The sequence below is a fragment of the Canis lupus genome, chromosome 23, assembly GCF_011100685.1.
Source record: "Canis lupus familiaris isolate Mischka breed German Shepherd chromosome 23, alternate assembly UU_Cfam_GSD_1.0, whole genome shotgun sequence".
NCBI classification, from domain to species: domain Eukaryota; kingdom Metazoa; phylum Chordata; class Mammalia; order Carnivora; family Canidae; genus Canis; species Canis lupus.
The window spans coordinates 12,263,663-12,281,421 of NC_049244.1; the positions used below are offsets into that span (position 1 = coordinate 12,263,663).

Genomic DNA, 17,759 nt, shown 5'->3' on the forward strand with positions numbered 1-17,759 from the left:
ATTTATCTATTCGTCTATAGGTAGACACTTGGGTTGTTTCCGTATCATGGGTATTATAAACAATGCTGCAATAAACATAAGAATGTAGATTATCTTTTTCAATCGGTATTTTTGTTTTCTTTGGGAAGAACTTTCTTTCAAAAGTCAACCAAATGTTTCAGACAGGTCCTCTGGAAATCTAGTTAATGTCTGTTGCAGCAACGAACTCAATCTTATTCTTCCATTTCTTGACAAAAACCTCTTGAAATAGTGTATCATCCCTGGCTCTCAGGAGATTGACAACATTTGTAGAAATAGATACAATTTTTTTCAGGATGGCCGGTAGAGTCATTGATACCAGGAGACACCACTGAATGTTGAGATGAGAAGCATATTTCTTCACAAAAGCAGCACAACCAGATGTGTTGCCAAGCATCACAGATGCTGTGTCTGAGCCCAGAGTACTAAGATTTTTATTCTGCCTGAGTTTGGCAAAGAAATTCTTTACCATGTTAAAGACATTGACTGCAGATTCTAAAAGAAGTTCACAAAGCAGCAATTCTCTCTTGATTATAAGAGCTTGCAGACAGGAGTTGGCTTTGGCTATAAAACAGAGTATCTCTTTGTATTGTTATATGCAAAAGAGAGATATTAAATAAATGTCAGAAAAATAGCATTTATGAAATAAAAGTAAATAACACAGAATAATAAGTAATTCTAAAGAACATTTATTTCTATATTTTTATGTTGAAGTGATAACACCTACATGTATAATAATTTGTTATATATTATATTATGGGATTTGGGGAATATAACATGGCTCTTTTTTTTTTACGTTTTTGTTTTTGTTTTTGTTTTGTTTTTGTTTTTTGCCTGGCAGCCCTTTTGTCCTGGATTGGCTCTCTAAAAGCCTAAGCATCCTAGCTGTATCACTCAAATTTTATCACAATAATGCTCTGTAACAAACCTCTCCAAAACTCAGTGGCTTCCAACCATAAGCATTTCTTCTCATGCCTGTGGATTGACTGGACTTGGCTCTAGACAGTGAGTTGAACTTAAGTCTGTCCCATGTGTCTTGTTTTGGGGCTCAGACTGGAGGGTAGTGGTTACCCAGGGCTTGTTCTTTACGTGGTGAATCACCAGAAAGAAAGCCATGTGATACTGCAAAATACATACAGGGCCTCTGTTACTTACATTATAGTGGTCAAAGTGAGTCCATGGCCAAGCCCAGCAACAGTGGAGCAAAAATACTTGCTGTGCTCACAGTAGGAGAAAGGGGAATGAACATTTGCTGAATAATAACCTAAAGTACACTCCCTTTAAGATCTTTTGGTGGGTCCCACTCAAAGACTTCCATTTATTTTTCATTGGTTATCCCTTTTTGCAGGGGAGGTTGTTAACATAAAATTTTTTTTGGCTGAGTACACTGCTGCCCCTTTAAATATAGGGGTTCCATGAATGAAGAGAAAAGAGAGAAGGTAAATTGGATGCTAGCATTCTTCACTGCAAAGGAATTTTCTTTCTCATATATTCATTCATGATTAAGTATTTTTCAGATCTTACCATGAGAGAAGTAATATTTGGATAATGTAATTTACACGAGCATGTTACATGATTGCAGAAGCCCAGAGAGGTGGGCTAGACAGGAATGAGGGTTCTTTGTCAGATGAAGGAAAGAAGCCAGGGGAGAGAGAAGTTGCTTTCCTGAGTACCTATGCTTTCTGAGCAGTAGATTCAGCACTGAACCCCGGTCATTTGTCCTATTTTTTCATTTAGAACCATTACTAAATAGCTACTTGCTCCTAGGCAAATGGAAACAGAAGGCCCCAGAATGGTCCCTTCCTCTAGGGAGTTCAAGGTCCATGAGAGAGATTAATAAGACCATACTGGCACTAGAATAACTTCAGGGAACATGCTGTTCTGGGTCTTCAGGATAGAGAAGATTCAGGGGCGGGAGTGAAAGTGTGGGAGGTGGAGATATGTCAGGTTAGAAGCAAGAGTGTGTTGAGAAAAGGTTTTGGGATGGAGGAAACCACTTAAAAAGTTTTAGAAGTGTGTAAGAGGCCTATAAAGGTAATTAGGAGTCAGACTTTGAAGGACCTTGAAAGCCATGCTGAAGAACTTGCATTTAATCCTGAGAGTTACAGGGAACCGGCCAGTAGCAAGTCCACATTTCAGCCATGATGTGCAGGATAGATTGGAGGGAGTAAAAGCAGATCCTGGGACTCTAGTTTGGGGTTCCCTCCTAGAGTTTTGTGAATAAGACATAAGTTTGGGCCTGAAGAAGTGACAATGAGAATGGATAGAAGGAGAGAGATTCCAGGGTCATTTAGAATGGCCATTTGGACATGAGAACCAAGGAAGAGGAACTGCTTAGCTTAACATTTGTCAGTCCTGACGGTGCTTTAGAATTAAGTATGGTGTTAAAAAAAATACAGGTTCTCAAGCCTTGGAAATTATGATTGTATGTCTGGGATGGAGCCAGACAAGGACCCAGAGTAAAGAGTGAACCAGTTGGGCAGCTGCCTAGGTTACAAATTTACAAGGAACCTAAAACATCATTAGAACAAATTGGAAATCTGACTTCTTAGAACTGGCAAAGGTAAAGATAGACTCACTCCTGATAAAGTAGGAAGGGCCCTCTCATAGAAATAGTAAAATAGTCCCTGCTAGCACCAACCTATCTCAGCTAAATGTTTCCTACTTGCAAAGTCCACTGTGTAATCAGAGGCCCTACCAGCACGGTGGGAGTAGCCAATTGCCAAGCAACTTAAATTCTGAAAGAGGGTAATGCAGGAGTGCCATTTTCTAGAGAGGAGAGGTTTATTGGTTATCTAAATTTAAGAACTCTGAACATAACATCCAACAAGTTGCTCAGAAAAAAATCACAAGATAAAACTGAATGGGGATGAAGTATGTAGTCTTAAATACAGAAGTCAGGGAAGGCTTCACTGAGGGGGTGACACTTAAGCAAAGACCTGAAAGAGATGAAGGAACAAACATAGGACATTTTTTCAGTCAGAGGGAATAGTAAGTGCAAAGATCCTGAGGTGGCATAGCGCCTGGAGTTTGCAAGAAACAATAAGTAGCATAGGCAGTGAGAGAGTGCAGGTAGTGATGAGAGATAAGCAGAGTGTAGAAGGACTTGTGGAACTCCTGTAAGACTTGGGATTTCTTACTCTGAGGGGGGATGTGAAGCCTCTGGGAGGTTCTGAGCAGAGGAGTGACAAAAATCTGATTTATGGTTATTCTCAAGCAACTCTTCTCAAAGTAATTTTATTCATGTGATTCAAATGGATTAAGTTATGCTATAGCAACAATGTTTGAATCTTGATGGTTAAATACATAAATCTATTTCTCATTCACTCTCATATCTAGTGAGGTCTTGTTAGATGCTCTGCTCATCATAGTCACCCAGAGATCCAGGCTGATGGAGGCTCCATCTTTACATAAGCTTTTCAGTCACTGCATAAGACAAGGAGCATGGCCAATCTTGCATTGGCTTTTATAGCTTCCACCCAGAAGTGATAGCACTTATATTTAACATTTCATTGGCTAAAGCTGGTAACATGAACACAGCAAACCGCAAATGGCAGGAAGACATACATCCTACTCATTGTCTGAAAGATTGGGTACTAGATGTTTGTGAATAGCTTTAGCAGCTACCATAATCCAGCTTCCTGGAAACACAAGCCTTACAAAATTTTCTCCCTTTCATTACAGAGTTCTGCATGACTAAGAGTTCTATGGGTACATACATGTGGGACAGTGTGTGTGTGTGTGATTGAGGGGGGTGGAGTGTAAAGTAGGTCCTGTTTTCCTGGAAAAAGAAAAGAATAGTTAGACCCAAAGTTATAAATCTCCACCTCTTACAATTTTTTTTTTTTGCCCTCATCAAATCTTCAAAGCCCACAGGGCTGAGTCTGATTCAAGTCTCAACTTCAAGGTAGGAGAAGCTGCCTGCATTCCTAGCAGCAATTGAGGAAAGTCACATCCCCAAGCACAGCCCTGAGGTGTGGGCAGTTTCCCTGGGTGTGGGAGAAGGCACAGGGCCGTCTACTTCACAGCTTCCATATTTTCTCCTACTTACTTTTTATTGCACTAATATGTTCGCCTGTCATTCTCTCCTATCACTCTGGCCACTGGTTTTCAGAATGAGACATGAACAGCCCAAACATGGTACAGGAAGACCCCTTAAGATATGGAAAGAAACATTTCAATTTCTATTTCTGCTCCCTTAATCTCACCCTTTCAAAGTTTTGTAGTTATTATTGGATATTTTATAATAGGTAGAAAATAAGATGGTATGCTTAGGTAACTTGTAAATATGTAATTCATATATTGGGGAATATCCTCAAAAACTTACTGCTACTGAGGTGAATACTTTAAAAAGTTTGGGGCCTGCTAGAATAGATTATGAGTCCTTTGAGGCTAGAGATAGGATATGCTAATTTTTGTTTCATGTATCTTATTATTGAAGTTTCTCATCATAGTCATAGACTATTGAACAGAAAGAGGCACATATCCTAAGTATTACAGCTTGATTTCTTGTCATCAGTAATTGGTACTCAAATTAGTAGCCAGATTGACAAACAAAACACTAGCAGCACCACAAAAGCCCTCTTCATATCTTCTTTTCAGTCATGACTTTGCCATGGGTAGCTACTCACCTGACTTGTAACAACAGAAGTCCGCATTGCTTATTTGTATGCTGCATATAAATGAAAGCACATGTAGGCCCATTTCTGTGGCTGGCTTCTTTCCTCCACAGAATGTTTGTGTATGGCTGTAGTTCATGAATTGACATGACTGTAAAACACTCCATTGTGTGAATACACCACAATCTACTTATTGTTTCTACTGCTGATGATGTTTGGGTTGGGTTGTTCCTTGTTTGTGACAATTGCAAACAATTTGCTGCAAAGAATTTTCTTGTATGTACATGGCTTTTGACACCCATATGTAGACATTTCTGTTGGGTAAAGGTCTAGGATTTGCTGGGTCATGGGGCACATGTATATTTAGCTTTAGTAGATAGCCTGTTTTCCTTTTTTTTTTTTTAAAAAAAAAAGATTTTATTTATTTATTCATGAGAGACACACAGAGAGAAAGGCAGAGACACAGGCAGAGGGAGAAGCAGGCTCCATGCAGGGAGCCTGATGCCAGACTCGATCCTGGGACTCCAGGATCATACCCTGGGCCAAAGGCAGGCGCTCAGCAGCTGAGCCACCTAGGCGTCCATAGCCTGACAGTTTTGCAATGCAATGCTACTTCTTACTTTTCTTGACATTAACACCAATCACAAGAGTGTGATGCAAAAAATACATGGAAAGTTGGCAAATGGGGACAGGGAACAAAAAAGTGCATGTCAAAGATTGTCACCATGTAGACCTGTTGAGTCACAGCCACGGGCATGGCCCTATGCAGGAGGATGTTGTCAGGGAAGCAAATGATTACATCTGAGATATTATGGACAAGTGGTCTGAATCATAGCACTGCAGGGCTGGAAGGAAGTAGGAGGCAATAAAGAAAAGGGAGTTGCTTTTTCTAGGCAGGATTCTGCAAAGGGCAGGTGGAGTCATTGCAGGCAGATCCAGGTGTCTCCTCAGTTCGGCCATTCCAGAACTCAGTTTTATCTGCCTACCCAGCTGTGGTCATTCCTGGGATACTGACTGCTCACATTCAACCTGGGTTACAAAAGTGGCGGTTGTTCACTTACAAATGGAGTCCCTACATTCACCATCTGGGCACCTCTTTGCTGAGCTGGGAATCAGGTGAACAAAATGATGCTGAACTTGGGAGTCTGGCTTCAGAATGCAGGATTTTGACTCTGTTCTGATGTTGACAATTCACCTGGCTGGGCCAGGTCCTAGAAGCAGCTTTTCCCAAGCAGGTCCCATGAGACCTCAGAAAAAGAGGCTAGCATCCAGTAAATCTGGGAAACACTGGGCACTTTACAACTTTCTCAGGAAATCTCAATGCACATTAGCATTGATGACTCTGACAAGTCCTACTGCTGAAGAGAAAGAGAGTCTGTTTAACTGTGCTCAGTGTTCTCAAACTTGGCCAACAGAATCGCTACCTCTTTTTAAGATTTTATTTATTTATTCATGAAAGACATAGAGAAAGAGGCAGAGATATAGGCACAGGGGAAGCAGGCTCCCTGTGGGGAGCCTGATGTGGGACTTGATCCCAGGACTCCAGGATCTTGCCCTGAGCTGAAGGCAGATGCTCAACCACTGAGCCTCTCAGGCATCCTGAGTAACAAGCCTCTTAAATTCTTTTTATACATACAGATAAATTCTGCAGAATGCCACAAAACCCTTTGAAAACATTAATTTTAAAAAATATATGTCTGCTCCACTCTCCAGTGTAGTGTTTTTCAAACTGCTCTTATTAGTGGGTATTATTGAAATAAATTTAATGATTTGAGACCATCACTACTAATAATTAAAATGAAATATAATGGTAAATATCAGAGTGTGTCACATGTAATAATGTTTTATAAAACTTGGTTTTAGGGAGTTTTAGACATAGATGTTTGTGTAAAGGGTCATGGCATAGAATGTACATCTTATGTGGGTCACAGGAAGAAAAGGAGGCTCAGAAGACCACACTGTTTCCTCAGATGTCTGAATGAGACAGTCTGCAGGGTCCACTTCCTTCTCCATAAGTGTCCACATCCAGTATTCGCTTAGATTCTTCTGTGCTCTCCCTACACCCTAATCCCAGGCAAGCTACAGTTTATAGCACTGCATTCTGCTTCCCTTTCCTGGTTTATCAATTTCTTCCTCTTTCTCTCCTGTTTTAACAAATAGGCCTTTTGATTTGCTAAAACTACTTACTATCTGACTTGAGGAGAGTCAATCAACTCCCTATTCCTGTTTCTTCATTTGCAAAATGATGATAACAAAATTTCCCTCTTAGGATTGTTTGTAATGTTGAAATGAAATAACCTATGGAAAGCATCCAGAACATAATAAGGACTGAAGAAATGCTTTCCCTTCCATCTGTCTCCCCACCCCCATACACAATTTAAGGAAACCTCGGTATATTTGTTCTCCTTGAGAAGTACTATCATCTCAACCTCAAATCCTTCTGTAGCAGGTGACTCCCAGAAAGATGATTTCTGTCCATCTAGTGATGATTCTTGTTAATTTCAACTTCAGAGAGTAATTTTTCAGCCTGATTCCCAGATCCTCTCAGGGTACCCTACTGCTGACTCTGCCCTCATCTCTACCTTTATGTCTATAGACTCTTAAGAATCCTGAAATTCAAACATTGGACTAGTTAGGAACATAGGTCTCAAAAAGGTCCAATCACTGGTTGAAGGTGACACAGCTGTTAACAGTTCAGCCCCCAATTCCAGGACTATGGACTCCAAGCCCAGCCTTCTCTCCAGCAAGGAGCACGCAGATCCTTAGGTCCTGCCTCAGCTGTGCCATAGCCAACTATAGGTGACCCAGGGGACACAAACATTCCATGCATCCCTAGCAGAGGGGTCGGTATCAGCCACTTAGTCCAGCGACTTAAACTGATTAATTCTCAAGGGGGGAAAAGATCCATTGTGACTGACCTTAGGTGGTAAAAGGATTTTCCTACTGTATTCCTTCCAAATAGCCTTTGGAGACCGAACCCAAATAAGGTTACTGAGATGCCAGTGAAAGGACTTCTCTTTCTGTGCTTTGCGTGGGAGAGCAATAGTTTCGGCGACCCTCGGTGGGCCAGCCAGCCCCTCCTTCCCCTTCGCCGTTCCTCCTCTCTCCAGATTGCCGGGGGTTCACCTTCACACCTTCCCACCCAGCGGGACCCGGGCGAAGGCCCTGCTGCCCGGCCCTGGCCGCCCGGCCTCAGATCTTCCCCCGGCGGGCGGACCCCTTCCTTCCTAGCACCTGGGCCCCTGCTCCGGGCGCCTGTGGCTGCCTGAGCCCGGGGCAGGGCTTTTATTGTGAAAGGAGCTCCCTCCTCCTTCGCTTTCGGGGAAGTGGGGAGGCTGGGCTGGGACGCGCTGCAGGGACCTCGCAAACGCTGCGAACGTCCCTGACTGATCGTGGAGGCTCCTGCAGAACCGCAGATCCGCAGACACGCGGATCCCCCGTGGCCTGGAGATCCCAGACGTCCTCTAACAACCCCACCTGCAGAGCATCCCTGAGCGCACCGCACACCCAGCAGTTGTGGGGCCCCTTGGCCGCCGGGAAGCTGTGGACACTCGGTCCGGGAAACCCGCGTCCTGGGAAGCCTCGGAGAGTCACGGAGCAAGGGGCGGCCCCGGGGGCGGTGGGATGAGCTGGCGAGCCGGCTGAGATCGCCGAGAAACGGGTCCAGCCACCGCAGGGGACATGGTAGGAACCTCGAGAGGGGACGCTCGAGTGGGCGGATCGGGTGGGCATCCAGACAGGTGGCCGCAGACATTGCGCGAGGCTCTGGGTGCGCCGAGCCCGCGCAGCTTCCGCGAGCCAGAATAGTTCTAGAACTTGGTGCGGCTTTTATTTCTGCACCTAGGAGGAAGTATGGGGGGCAAGGGGTGAGCGACCAGAGTTGCCACATTCCTTGACGGGGATGACCAAGGGCGCTTTCATTATGGACCCGTACACCCTGGCTGAAGCTTAATCCACTAGAAATAAATTGGTTCTGGTAAAGGTCCAGTGCCTGGCTCCATCTTCTGGACCATAGGGCAGATGTGGGAGTGCTGGTTGGTCTAGGATGTTATTCAGGATGTTGGAGAACTTGTGAACCGTTGCCTTTCCATTGATAAAAATCACAGACACCAGCAAGCAGAAAAGATAGACCCTTTGAGCATGACCCAGGCTACATGTGTAGCCTCAGGAAAGGGGCTTCCCTCAGGCCTGGCTGCTGATTAACTCTGCTTCTAGGTAGAAGCTACCTGCAGCCTCCACCCGCTGCTCCTATATATAGTACACTGCCCTACCCTGAGTGAGTGGGGTGAGGGGAAGGTGTCAGACACCAGAATGAGTTTGAACTATGAAGGAACCCACAAGGGTTCTTTCTTCTGCTTCTATGACCCACTCTCTCTCCCTACTCCTAGGCTCACAGAAGCCAGATTGGAGTTCACTGGAGATACTTATCCGGGGAGCTTAGCTGCTGGCCTGGAGTTCAGAAGGGTGCCTTGGGATTCTCCTGTAGGATGGAGGGTCTCTGGGAGAACAGTTCCTTGGGTCCAAAGGTGTTCTGCCCTTGTGGGAGCTAGAGGCCATGAGCTGGTCAATAGGAGCTAGGGGCTCAGGGAAGGGTACCTATGAGGCTATATGTTTCACCTTCCCCTCCTAATAATGCCTCTCCAGTCCTCATAGGTGTCTTTCTCAGTGCTGCTAAAGAGAAGGAAATAATGGAATTTTAGGGTTGAAAAAGAGGGGTGATCAGAGGTATAGGATGTGAAACTGAGAACTATGGAGATTTTTTACTACAAAATTTCATGTTCAGGAGCAAGAGTATTGCCAGAAGAGGGTAGGGGCCATCAACCCAGAAGGTTGTTACCAGTATGAAGGAGTCTCTTGATTTTAAAGGTGTCTCGGTGTCTCAGGCCTCCTGCAATGGAGATAGAATGCACAAGGGAGAAAGTACCTGCTTTCTGCTTTAGCAGCCTAAAGTGTGTGGATATGTTTGCTCTACTGCCAGCATGGGCTTCCTGTCCTCATAAGCCTGCAGTTTCCTGGCTCCTCATCCTTAGTTCTGGTGTGTTAGGAAGAAGACTTGAGTCAGAATTTCACTTGTGTCAGGGTACACTTGCCAGAGAGAGGGGCAGCCTGATAAGCGAACTCTGACGGCAGAATGGCCCTGGAGGTCTGAAGGTTTCCTTTGCTTCTCCCTCTGAATGAAGAGTCCTGTGGGCCAGAGGCCTGGGGGTCCAAGGTACAGCCAGATACTGACTGGAACTAGCATAGGAAGAGGTGAGGGGTCAGGAATCTTGGCAGGGCTGTGGGTGGGTGGGGGGGAGCTTTAGTTTCTTCCTCTATAAAATGAGAGATTGAACTAGATGTCCTTTCAAGTTACATTTAGCTTCAAAAATGGATGATACATGAATGATTCTGAGGCTGGACCCCAATCTGGTGTTGACTTCTTAGCATAGACAATTATGATGGTGTGAGGTAGAAGTGGTTCTCAGCCCTGGCTCGCACTTCCCCCCAGACCAGACCTAGACCAAGGGATTTATTTTTCAGGCCTCCCAGGTGACCCTAGTGTGCAGCCAGACTGAGAACCACAAGGCTAGAAGGCTGAGGGAATAGGAACTGCACTTCCCCAGATCCCCCTGAATCTGTAGAGCTCCCACCCCTTGAGATAGTCCTAAAATAGAAAGTGTTGGTGATCTCCATCTGCAAATGATACATCTTATATGGCCCTCTTGCAGGATAATTTCACAGAGAAACCTCTCTTTATTCATTAAAACTGAGATGTGAACTTCCCCAACTTGTCTGAATATGGTGGCCTTTATCCAGTAATTCCTCAAGACTGTCATATTACTGATCTGAGGACATAAAATGAGAAACCAGGGGTTAGAAATATAAAGCTAAAAGTCTGGAATCCTTGGATGTCTTTCTGCAAACTGAAGGCAGAGCTGTGGGACCTGTGAGGGTATTTCTGATCATCCTGGAGTGGGTGTGGGTCTCTGATCGGGCTTGCTGTGTGTATTTCTGAAGCTAAGATTGGGACACTTGCCAATCATGGCAGGAGACTTGATGTGTGCCAAGACTTAGAACTCAGATGAAGAATATGGACAGAAGAAGTTAAGACTATTATTGCCAACTTTAAAAAAAGTCTTCTTCCTGATTCTTAAAAAGACACAATGTTTTCTTCCTAATCACCTATTTGGCCACACTGCCACCTTCTATAGGTAACCATAGGTAACATTTTGGCATATTTCCTATTCTCTTTTAGTATTATTTTAAAGAGTTGAGATTATGCTGAACATGCAGTATTGTAGTCTGATTTGTTTTGCTTCACTTTTTGTGAAAGCATGTTCCATGTCTGCATCTCCAAAAAATATCCATAGCCATACTTTTAATGCTCAGTACCATGATTTTGATAATCATCTCTCTGCTTGTGGACTTTAGGTCATTTCCCACTTTGGAGCTGTTTTCAGTGGCATGCGGCCAGCTTCTGATTATCCATGGAAATGGGGATCTGAGTGCCTGGCTAAGTGGAAATCAGACAAGCTCACAAGAACAAATTGCTTCAGCCTCTTTATAAAAGATTTTACTGCAGTTACCTTCGAAGGCCCAAAGTGTGGGTGTGGGAGGGGTTTCCTCTTGTCTGTCTTCACTCTATGCTGTGGGCATGTCATCACACAGGAGGGAAGGGGATCTCAAGAGAACCCACACACAGGGCAGTTATTCTCTAAAGAACTAAGAGCTAATAAAATCCGTGATGGTTAAGACAGAGGGGAATCTTCAGGAGAAGGAGATGAAATCATAGAAGGGATGTGACCTTCCCAAGGTCACTCAGAGCTGGGTTAGATAGAATTCAGGTCTCTGAGGTCTTTTCCTCGCTTCATGTAGGTCCCATCACAGACACTATTGCCTCTTTATAGACTTGAGGCATTTGGTGCAGGTTAGAGTGGCAAAAGAAAGGCACAGGATTTGATATCAAAATGAAGTTTGTGCCAGACTAGGCTCCCACATGGCTCTGGGTAAGCGCTCCAGTACTCTGAGCTTTACACCCCTCTGTAACGTGGGGTTATGATAATGGACTGTTATAAGGAGCAAATGCAATCATGGAGATGAAAACACTTGGTGCCCCAAAGGTGCTATAAGAATAGCACCTTCTTTACAGAAGACCCACAAAATAGGTTTTCTTTTTGTCAGAACCTAAAACAAATGGTAAGGAAGTCACTAATGCATTTTCATTCACTACCAGTCAAGGGGGGGCTTCTGGGACTCTCCTCTCAGTATGGATCACATGCAGATAGATTCTAGTCTAAAACAATTTTCTTGCTCCTTTAAATATTTCTTCTCAGCAGGCAGGAAATGCCCAGCCTCCAGATGTTTGCCCAGTTTGTGTGCTCTGGGCATCCTTGCTGAACACTGGATGAGAATGCAGCCCCCACTCAGCCACAGAGGACCCTGAAATCTAATGCTGGGGTCCTCCAGCCAATCACCTTGCCCAAGTGTGTTAGGCTTAGCTGAAGGAAAGAGGTTAAACTGGTTTTGGAATCAGAACTGGGAACCATGACATCCAGCCCTTGGAGCCCATAGGGAATTTGATATCCTTTCTCTTGTGGGCAGCCCCCCTTGACCTGCTGCATATGAGAGCCAGGCTCTGCACGGGACTAGCCAGGGAGCAGAGGGTTTTAAATAATCTACTGGCCCTAACCAGCCCAAGCAGGAGTTGGTTCAAAAAGCAATGGGTAGGTTGTGGGGGCAGTTAATAGGCCTCACAAGGAAATGAGTTCCTTAGCTATTTCAGGGGCTAGTGAAAGAAATGTATTTCACGTGGGCCTCAAAGATGCTGACAGCCCTCTCAGAACAGAAGGAAGACCCAGCCCTCCCCCACTCCCCACCCCTCCCCACCCCTCCCCACCAATTTAGAAACAGAGTACATTAGGTCTCCTTGAGACCCAGGTGCTGTGAGCAACCTGGGCTATCTTTGCTTGGATCCTTTTTTGATATGACTGTGGAAGAAGTATTTCCATCTGGGGAGTTTGGAGTGCTATCCCTGTATTGTCTGGATATGTCTACATAGGTCAGCATCTGAAGGATCGTGTGGCCCAAGAGTGAGGATGGAACAGTGGCTTGTGGGTAATCCCTGGGCTGCCCTTCTCTGCGTGGACCCTCATCTCCAGCACACACATATAGATACAGACACATATACTTAGAAGTGGCCTGGGATCTGGCTGTATCCCCCAAGGGCCCAGCCTGGTGCCCCTGGACCTGCTCACTGAATGGATATGATAGCAGTTGGTGAATTCCATGGTGAAGGGGTGTTAAGGGTGAAAGGGAGGGAGAAGAGGAAGTGGAAGATGAGGAAACAGTAGGAGCCTCACACTGCTCCCCAGCCTTTGACTGATTCTAAATGAACACGTGTCTCTTTTAGGCAGGGCTTAAGTCTACTCTCAGTGGCTTTGGAATTCTCGAGTAGCACATCTAGAAGACCACGAAAGGGGAATTCACAATCTATGTATAAGTATGTGGAAACAAACCAAATGTCCTCAACTGTAGATGGGACTAACAAGGTGGGATCCAGCCATACTGTGCAATCTACTGATACACCCAACAGCATGGAGGAATCTCAGAGACATTTTGCTGCATGGAAGAAATCAATCTCAAAAGGCTGCCTACTGTGTGATTCCATTTATATGACATTCTGGGCAGGGTGAAGCTATAGGCATTGAAGAATGAGTGATGACTGTCAGAGGAGGCATGTAGAGGCTATGACTCCACAGGGAGGACATGAGGGAGGCTTTTGGAGTGATGGAACTGTTGTATCCCAGTTGTGGTGGTGGTTCTATACATGTGTGTGAAAACTCCTAGAACTATTCACAAAAATTTTAATTGTACTGTATGTAAGTTAAAATAATACAAGAAGAAGGGGGAAAGGTAGTCTAGCAGAAGGAACAGCATGTGCAAAGCCCTGGAGGCAAAAATGAGCTGTCAAAAGTTGGCTGGGAGGAGATTAGGGGGAACTTCCTAGAAGTGGGGTTGGAAGCAGAGCTTGGCTCAGGGGCATGGGTGGTTTCCCAGCTGAGGATTTGAGTTACTATACTGAGGGCAGTGGGGGCACTGGAAGGGTTTTGAGCATGGTGAGGTGGGATGTGTTTACATTTTAGAGAACAGTTTCAGAGGGAGGGGAGGCTGCAGGGGGTGGAGGGGAGTGTCTGGGAAATGACGGTGATCTGGCAGACGTGATGGGCAGAATTACTTAGAAGTAATCGTGATATAGAAGTAACTTATTTAAAAATGATACTAATCATTTTAACTCTATAAAATAGAGTTTTTTTTTTTCATGTTATATTCTAAAAAGCCACAGTGAAGTGTTTGACATTTCTCCCTTAATCTTCTAAGTTGGTTTTGCCCTCACTATCACAAAAATGGGTTAGGGATAATTGCAAGTAATAAATGAGTGCAGCATTGGTTATGTTACCCTAGCCACCTTGCCTGTGAGCCCTAGTGCTCTCTGCCAGCCAGCGTGTGGCTCCTCATCTCTCTACCCCCATCTTCCCCGCCTGCCATGGGCTTCAGTTTGGGTTTCTGCTAAGTGGCCGCAGGAAGGGGCTGTGTCACATACTGTTTACTTGTGGGCAGTTTTTGTTTGGCTTTCAAGGGTGTTTGCTTGCAATGAGCAAACAGCCTCTTCCAGAACCACCTGGAGAATTCAAATCCTTTCTTTCATCTGGCTCAGGCAGCAGGTTCGTGGTTCCATGTATGGGAGCCAAGTCAGGTAGGGATTTTTTTTTTCAGAAATGCTATCAGCCAAAGAACTGGTGGAAGACATCAGAGGGGAGAGAGCTAGAAGAGAGAAAGGGAGAGAAAGAGAAGAGTCAGAGCCGGAGATGTATGGATGTGAGATGAGGAGACTGAGGCTCAGAGACAAAAAAGGTGGCCCTTCTCCCCACAAGCCCCTGCGCAGAAGGAGGAAGAGTTCCTCACAGCCTGTGAACATGGCACTCACTCAGGGGATGCAGGGCTCTAGGGCAGTACTGGGCACAGTGTCCTGGGCTGGTTTTAGCAGTGTGTTGCCCTCTGGCAGAGCAGTGATGTTTTCCACTGTCCTGACTAGCAAGGCTCACTGCCACAGCTTCTCTGTGCTTCACATGCCCTGTGTCTCCCGGTGCTCCTGCCAGAGGAGTATTAGCCTTGCCTGTGTCCAGACTGATTTTGCACCAGTGCTGTGAAGTCACTTCTAATGCACCAGGCACTGGCAAACTGTCAAGAAATTCTGTCTCTTATATCTCATTTTCCACATTTCCTGGAAGGAGATTATCCATGTGAATCTACTCCTTCATATACATAAACAAGCAGCATATACCCCCTTCAATAATTCCTGTAATCCAGCTAAGTACTTCGGTGGGCAGTGTTGTCTATGATCGGCTTTGCATTTGGACTGTAAACTTGAGGGCAGAGGCCATGCCTCTCTTCTTCGTTCTGGCAACAATTAAAAAGAAATACTTTAGTACTTATAAATGCTTGGTGCATGCTTGAGGTAGGAATGGAAGACCCAAATAGAGTCAAACCTGTAATATCAGAGGGTCATAATTTCAAAAAGTATGGGATCCATAACCTCCTTCACTCTTTTCCCCAAAGGAGATGCCTGAGCTCCAGCACCAAGGATCACGTGATAACCCATGACCACCCAGATGGAAGGAAGTGGGTTGGGTGGCAGGGAGGAGTCAAAGGCTCAAGCTGTGCCCAGGCTGGGATGGGGCTCTGGGTTGTGCTGCCTGGGATGCCTGAATCCATGAGAGGTGGAGGCTGCAGGCAATGTGAGGACTAGAAGCGGGCTGGCTAGTGAATGGGCCATTTGGATGTCCATCCCTGTGCTCTGAGGAAGGTGGGCAGGACACACAGGCTTCTTTCTCTAGGACAGAGTGGCTCTGTTGTCTGTCCACACAGAGGCTCAGTGTGTACCTCCTGGGGGAACTGGACCCCAGCTCAGGGGCTGGCGGGCAGCAAGGGTGGCCTCCTGCATGAACACTCCCTCCCAGCCTCCCCATACACCCAGCCACTGTCTGCAGGCCCCGTCCCAGTCAGCTCATATAGTCAGCCACCAAATTCTGTCTCCCCATCCTCCCCCCAACTACCCTCACTTCTCCTGGCGCTCTAGAGCTCCGGTTGCAGCTACAAAGATGCTATTGTATTCCTTTTTTTTTTTTTTTTCTCAGAACATTTTCTCTTGAAAGTCTAGTTAAAATCCTTTCATTTCCCATTGGGGAGGGGGTGTGGATGGCTGACCGGGCAATGCTGCTCTGTTTAGTCACCTCACTGAGAGTTAGGAAAGGCTCCTGGCTCCTTCTTCACCTGCACTCATCTACCTGGCAGTGCCACTCACTCTCAGGGGTGAATGGGTTTAAATTGCAATTGTTACAGTAGCTTACCTGGTGCAGTTTTTTTTTTTTTTCTGGTGCAGTTTTAAAGCATGAAGCATTCGAAGGGTGATTTGTAATCAGAACTAAAGTCAAACCCTGCTTACTACCTTGAACAAGTCACTGAACCCTTAACCCCTCAGCCTGTTTCCTCACAAACATAACACTGTCCCCTTGTGAGGTTGTATGTTCCATACTATATAATGAGCATAAAGCACCTCATACAATGGTCATCATGATATACCAAGTGTTCAATTAATGGGAGCTGTCGCCAGACAACAGGGCTGCAGTTGCAGCAAGGCCTAAGCCTCTAAGTTTATTAGTAGAATCCTTCAGTGCATCAAGGGGAACAGTAGTTGGGGGTAGCCTTGGACCCTAGTTCCTATGCATAAGGGGTTTTAGAATCAGGAAATATATGCTCTAAAAGGGGTCTCCATTGTATCAGCTATGGGGATCCATCTCTACACTGGTAAGCTAGAGAAAAACAGAATCAAATGGCAGAGATAGAAGGGAAGGGAGCCTAGTTCAAGGGTTCTTGATCTGGAGTCCATATGTAAAAATTGAGTGGAGCCCTCAACTTGGTTGAAGAAAAGTTACATCTTTATTTTCCCTAATCTCTCACTGAAATGCAGTGTTTCTTTAATAATGAATGTAGGCACTCACCACAGTAGTGTTAGTAGGACGTGTTACTTTTTCATCAGCAGGAATCATAGATATTTTATTTTTTAAAGAAGACTTATCTATTTATTTTAGAAAGAGAATGCTGGGATGAGGGATATGGGGAGAGGCAGAGGGAGAAAGAGAGAGAGTATTAAGCAGACTCTGTGCTGAGCAAGGGACCTGACACAGGGCTCAATCTCAGGACCCTGAGACCACAACCTGAGCCAAAACCAAGAGTTGGATGCTTAACTGACTGCACCATGCAGGCGCCCTAGGAATCACAGGTGTTTTATATCATAACAGTGGAAGAACAGACTTTGAAATAATAGTCTTTACTCCTTACTACTTTGAAAGTGCATTTATTGTTAGAGGTGCTATTAGATCTTATTATCTAATGTATTATTAAGGAGCACATATATTATTATACCATAAATTTATTTTTTAGGATATTTTCATAACTGTAATTCAGTATATAATAAATTGAATAGAATGTATTCAATTTAATTAATCATCTTTGGAATCCTGTGTCTTTTATTTGACACATTTAAGAAAAGCATCCTGACAAGGAAACATGGATTCTCTGGGTGGCTAGAATAGTCTTTGGTACTGAAAAGATTCAGAACCCCTACTTCTGTGTAGGTATTCATCTGTGTGATCTGATCTTGAGAGCATGCCAAAAGCCCCCTTTGCCTAAAGTGTCTTTCCTCAGCCTGTAGTCCAGGATCATTTAAAAAATAGTTTTTAACAAACTTTTAGTGGGTGTGAGGTACTGTGCCGGCTGCAAGAATATAATTTCTCCTCAGTACTAATAACAGCATGTATTTGCATTGGGCCTTGTGGCTTTCTTATCTGTTATCTCCTTGAATCCTTTATCCATCAAAATTTTTTTAAATCCATCAACTGTTAAGGCTGAGATCAGTAATAGAGTAATTTAGAGATTACTGATGCTGAGTAATGGCCAGGTCACACAGTTTAAATATGCAAGACTTAAAAAAATAAAAAAAATAAAAAATAAATAAATAAATATGCAAGACTTCAAGGTGGGCCCTCCAACCATGTATGTGATGCTCTTTGCAATCAATTGGCC

The 17,759-nt window shown here is 44.6% G+C and overlaps 1 protein-coding gene across 4 annotated transcripts in view; it reads left to right on the forward strand.

The window, feature by feature from the left end:
- GASK1A (golgi associated kinase 1A) overlaps positions 1 to 17,759 on the forward strand; it is an 82,692-nt gene that overhangs the window by 20,828 nt on the left and 44,105 nt on the right. The window contains exon 1 of one of the 4 annotated variants that reach the window (XR_005376895.1): positions 7,952 to 8,321. The exons of 2 other annotated variants lie outside the window; for them this stretch is intronic. Coding sequence is in view for 1 of the 2 variants with exons in the window: in XM_038570603.1 (XP_038426531.1) it covers positions 8,319 to 8,321 (3 nt within the window). In the remaining variant the exon portion in view is untranslated. Of the gene's footprint in view, positions 1 to 7,951; positions 8,322 to 17,759 lie in introns of those variants that run through there. One more of the 4 variants, XM_038570603.1, reaches the window with a different exon arrangement.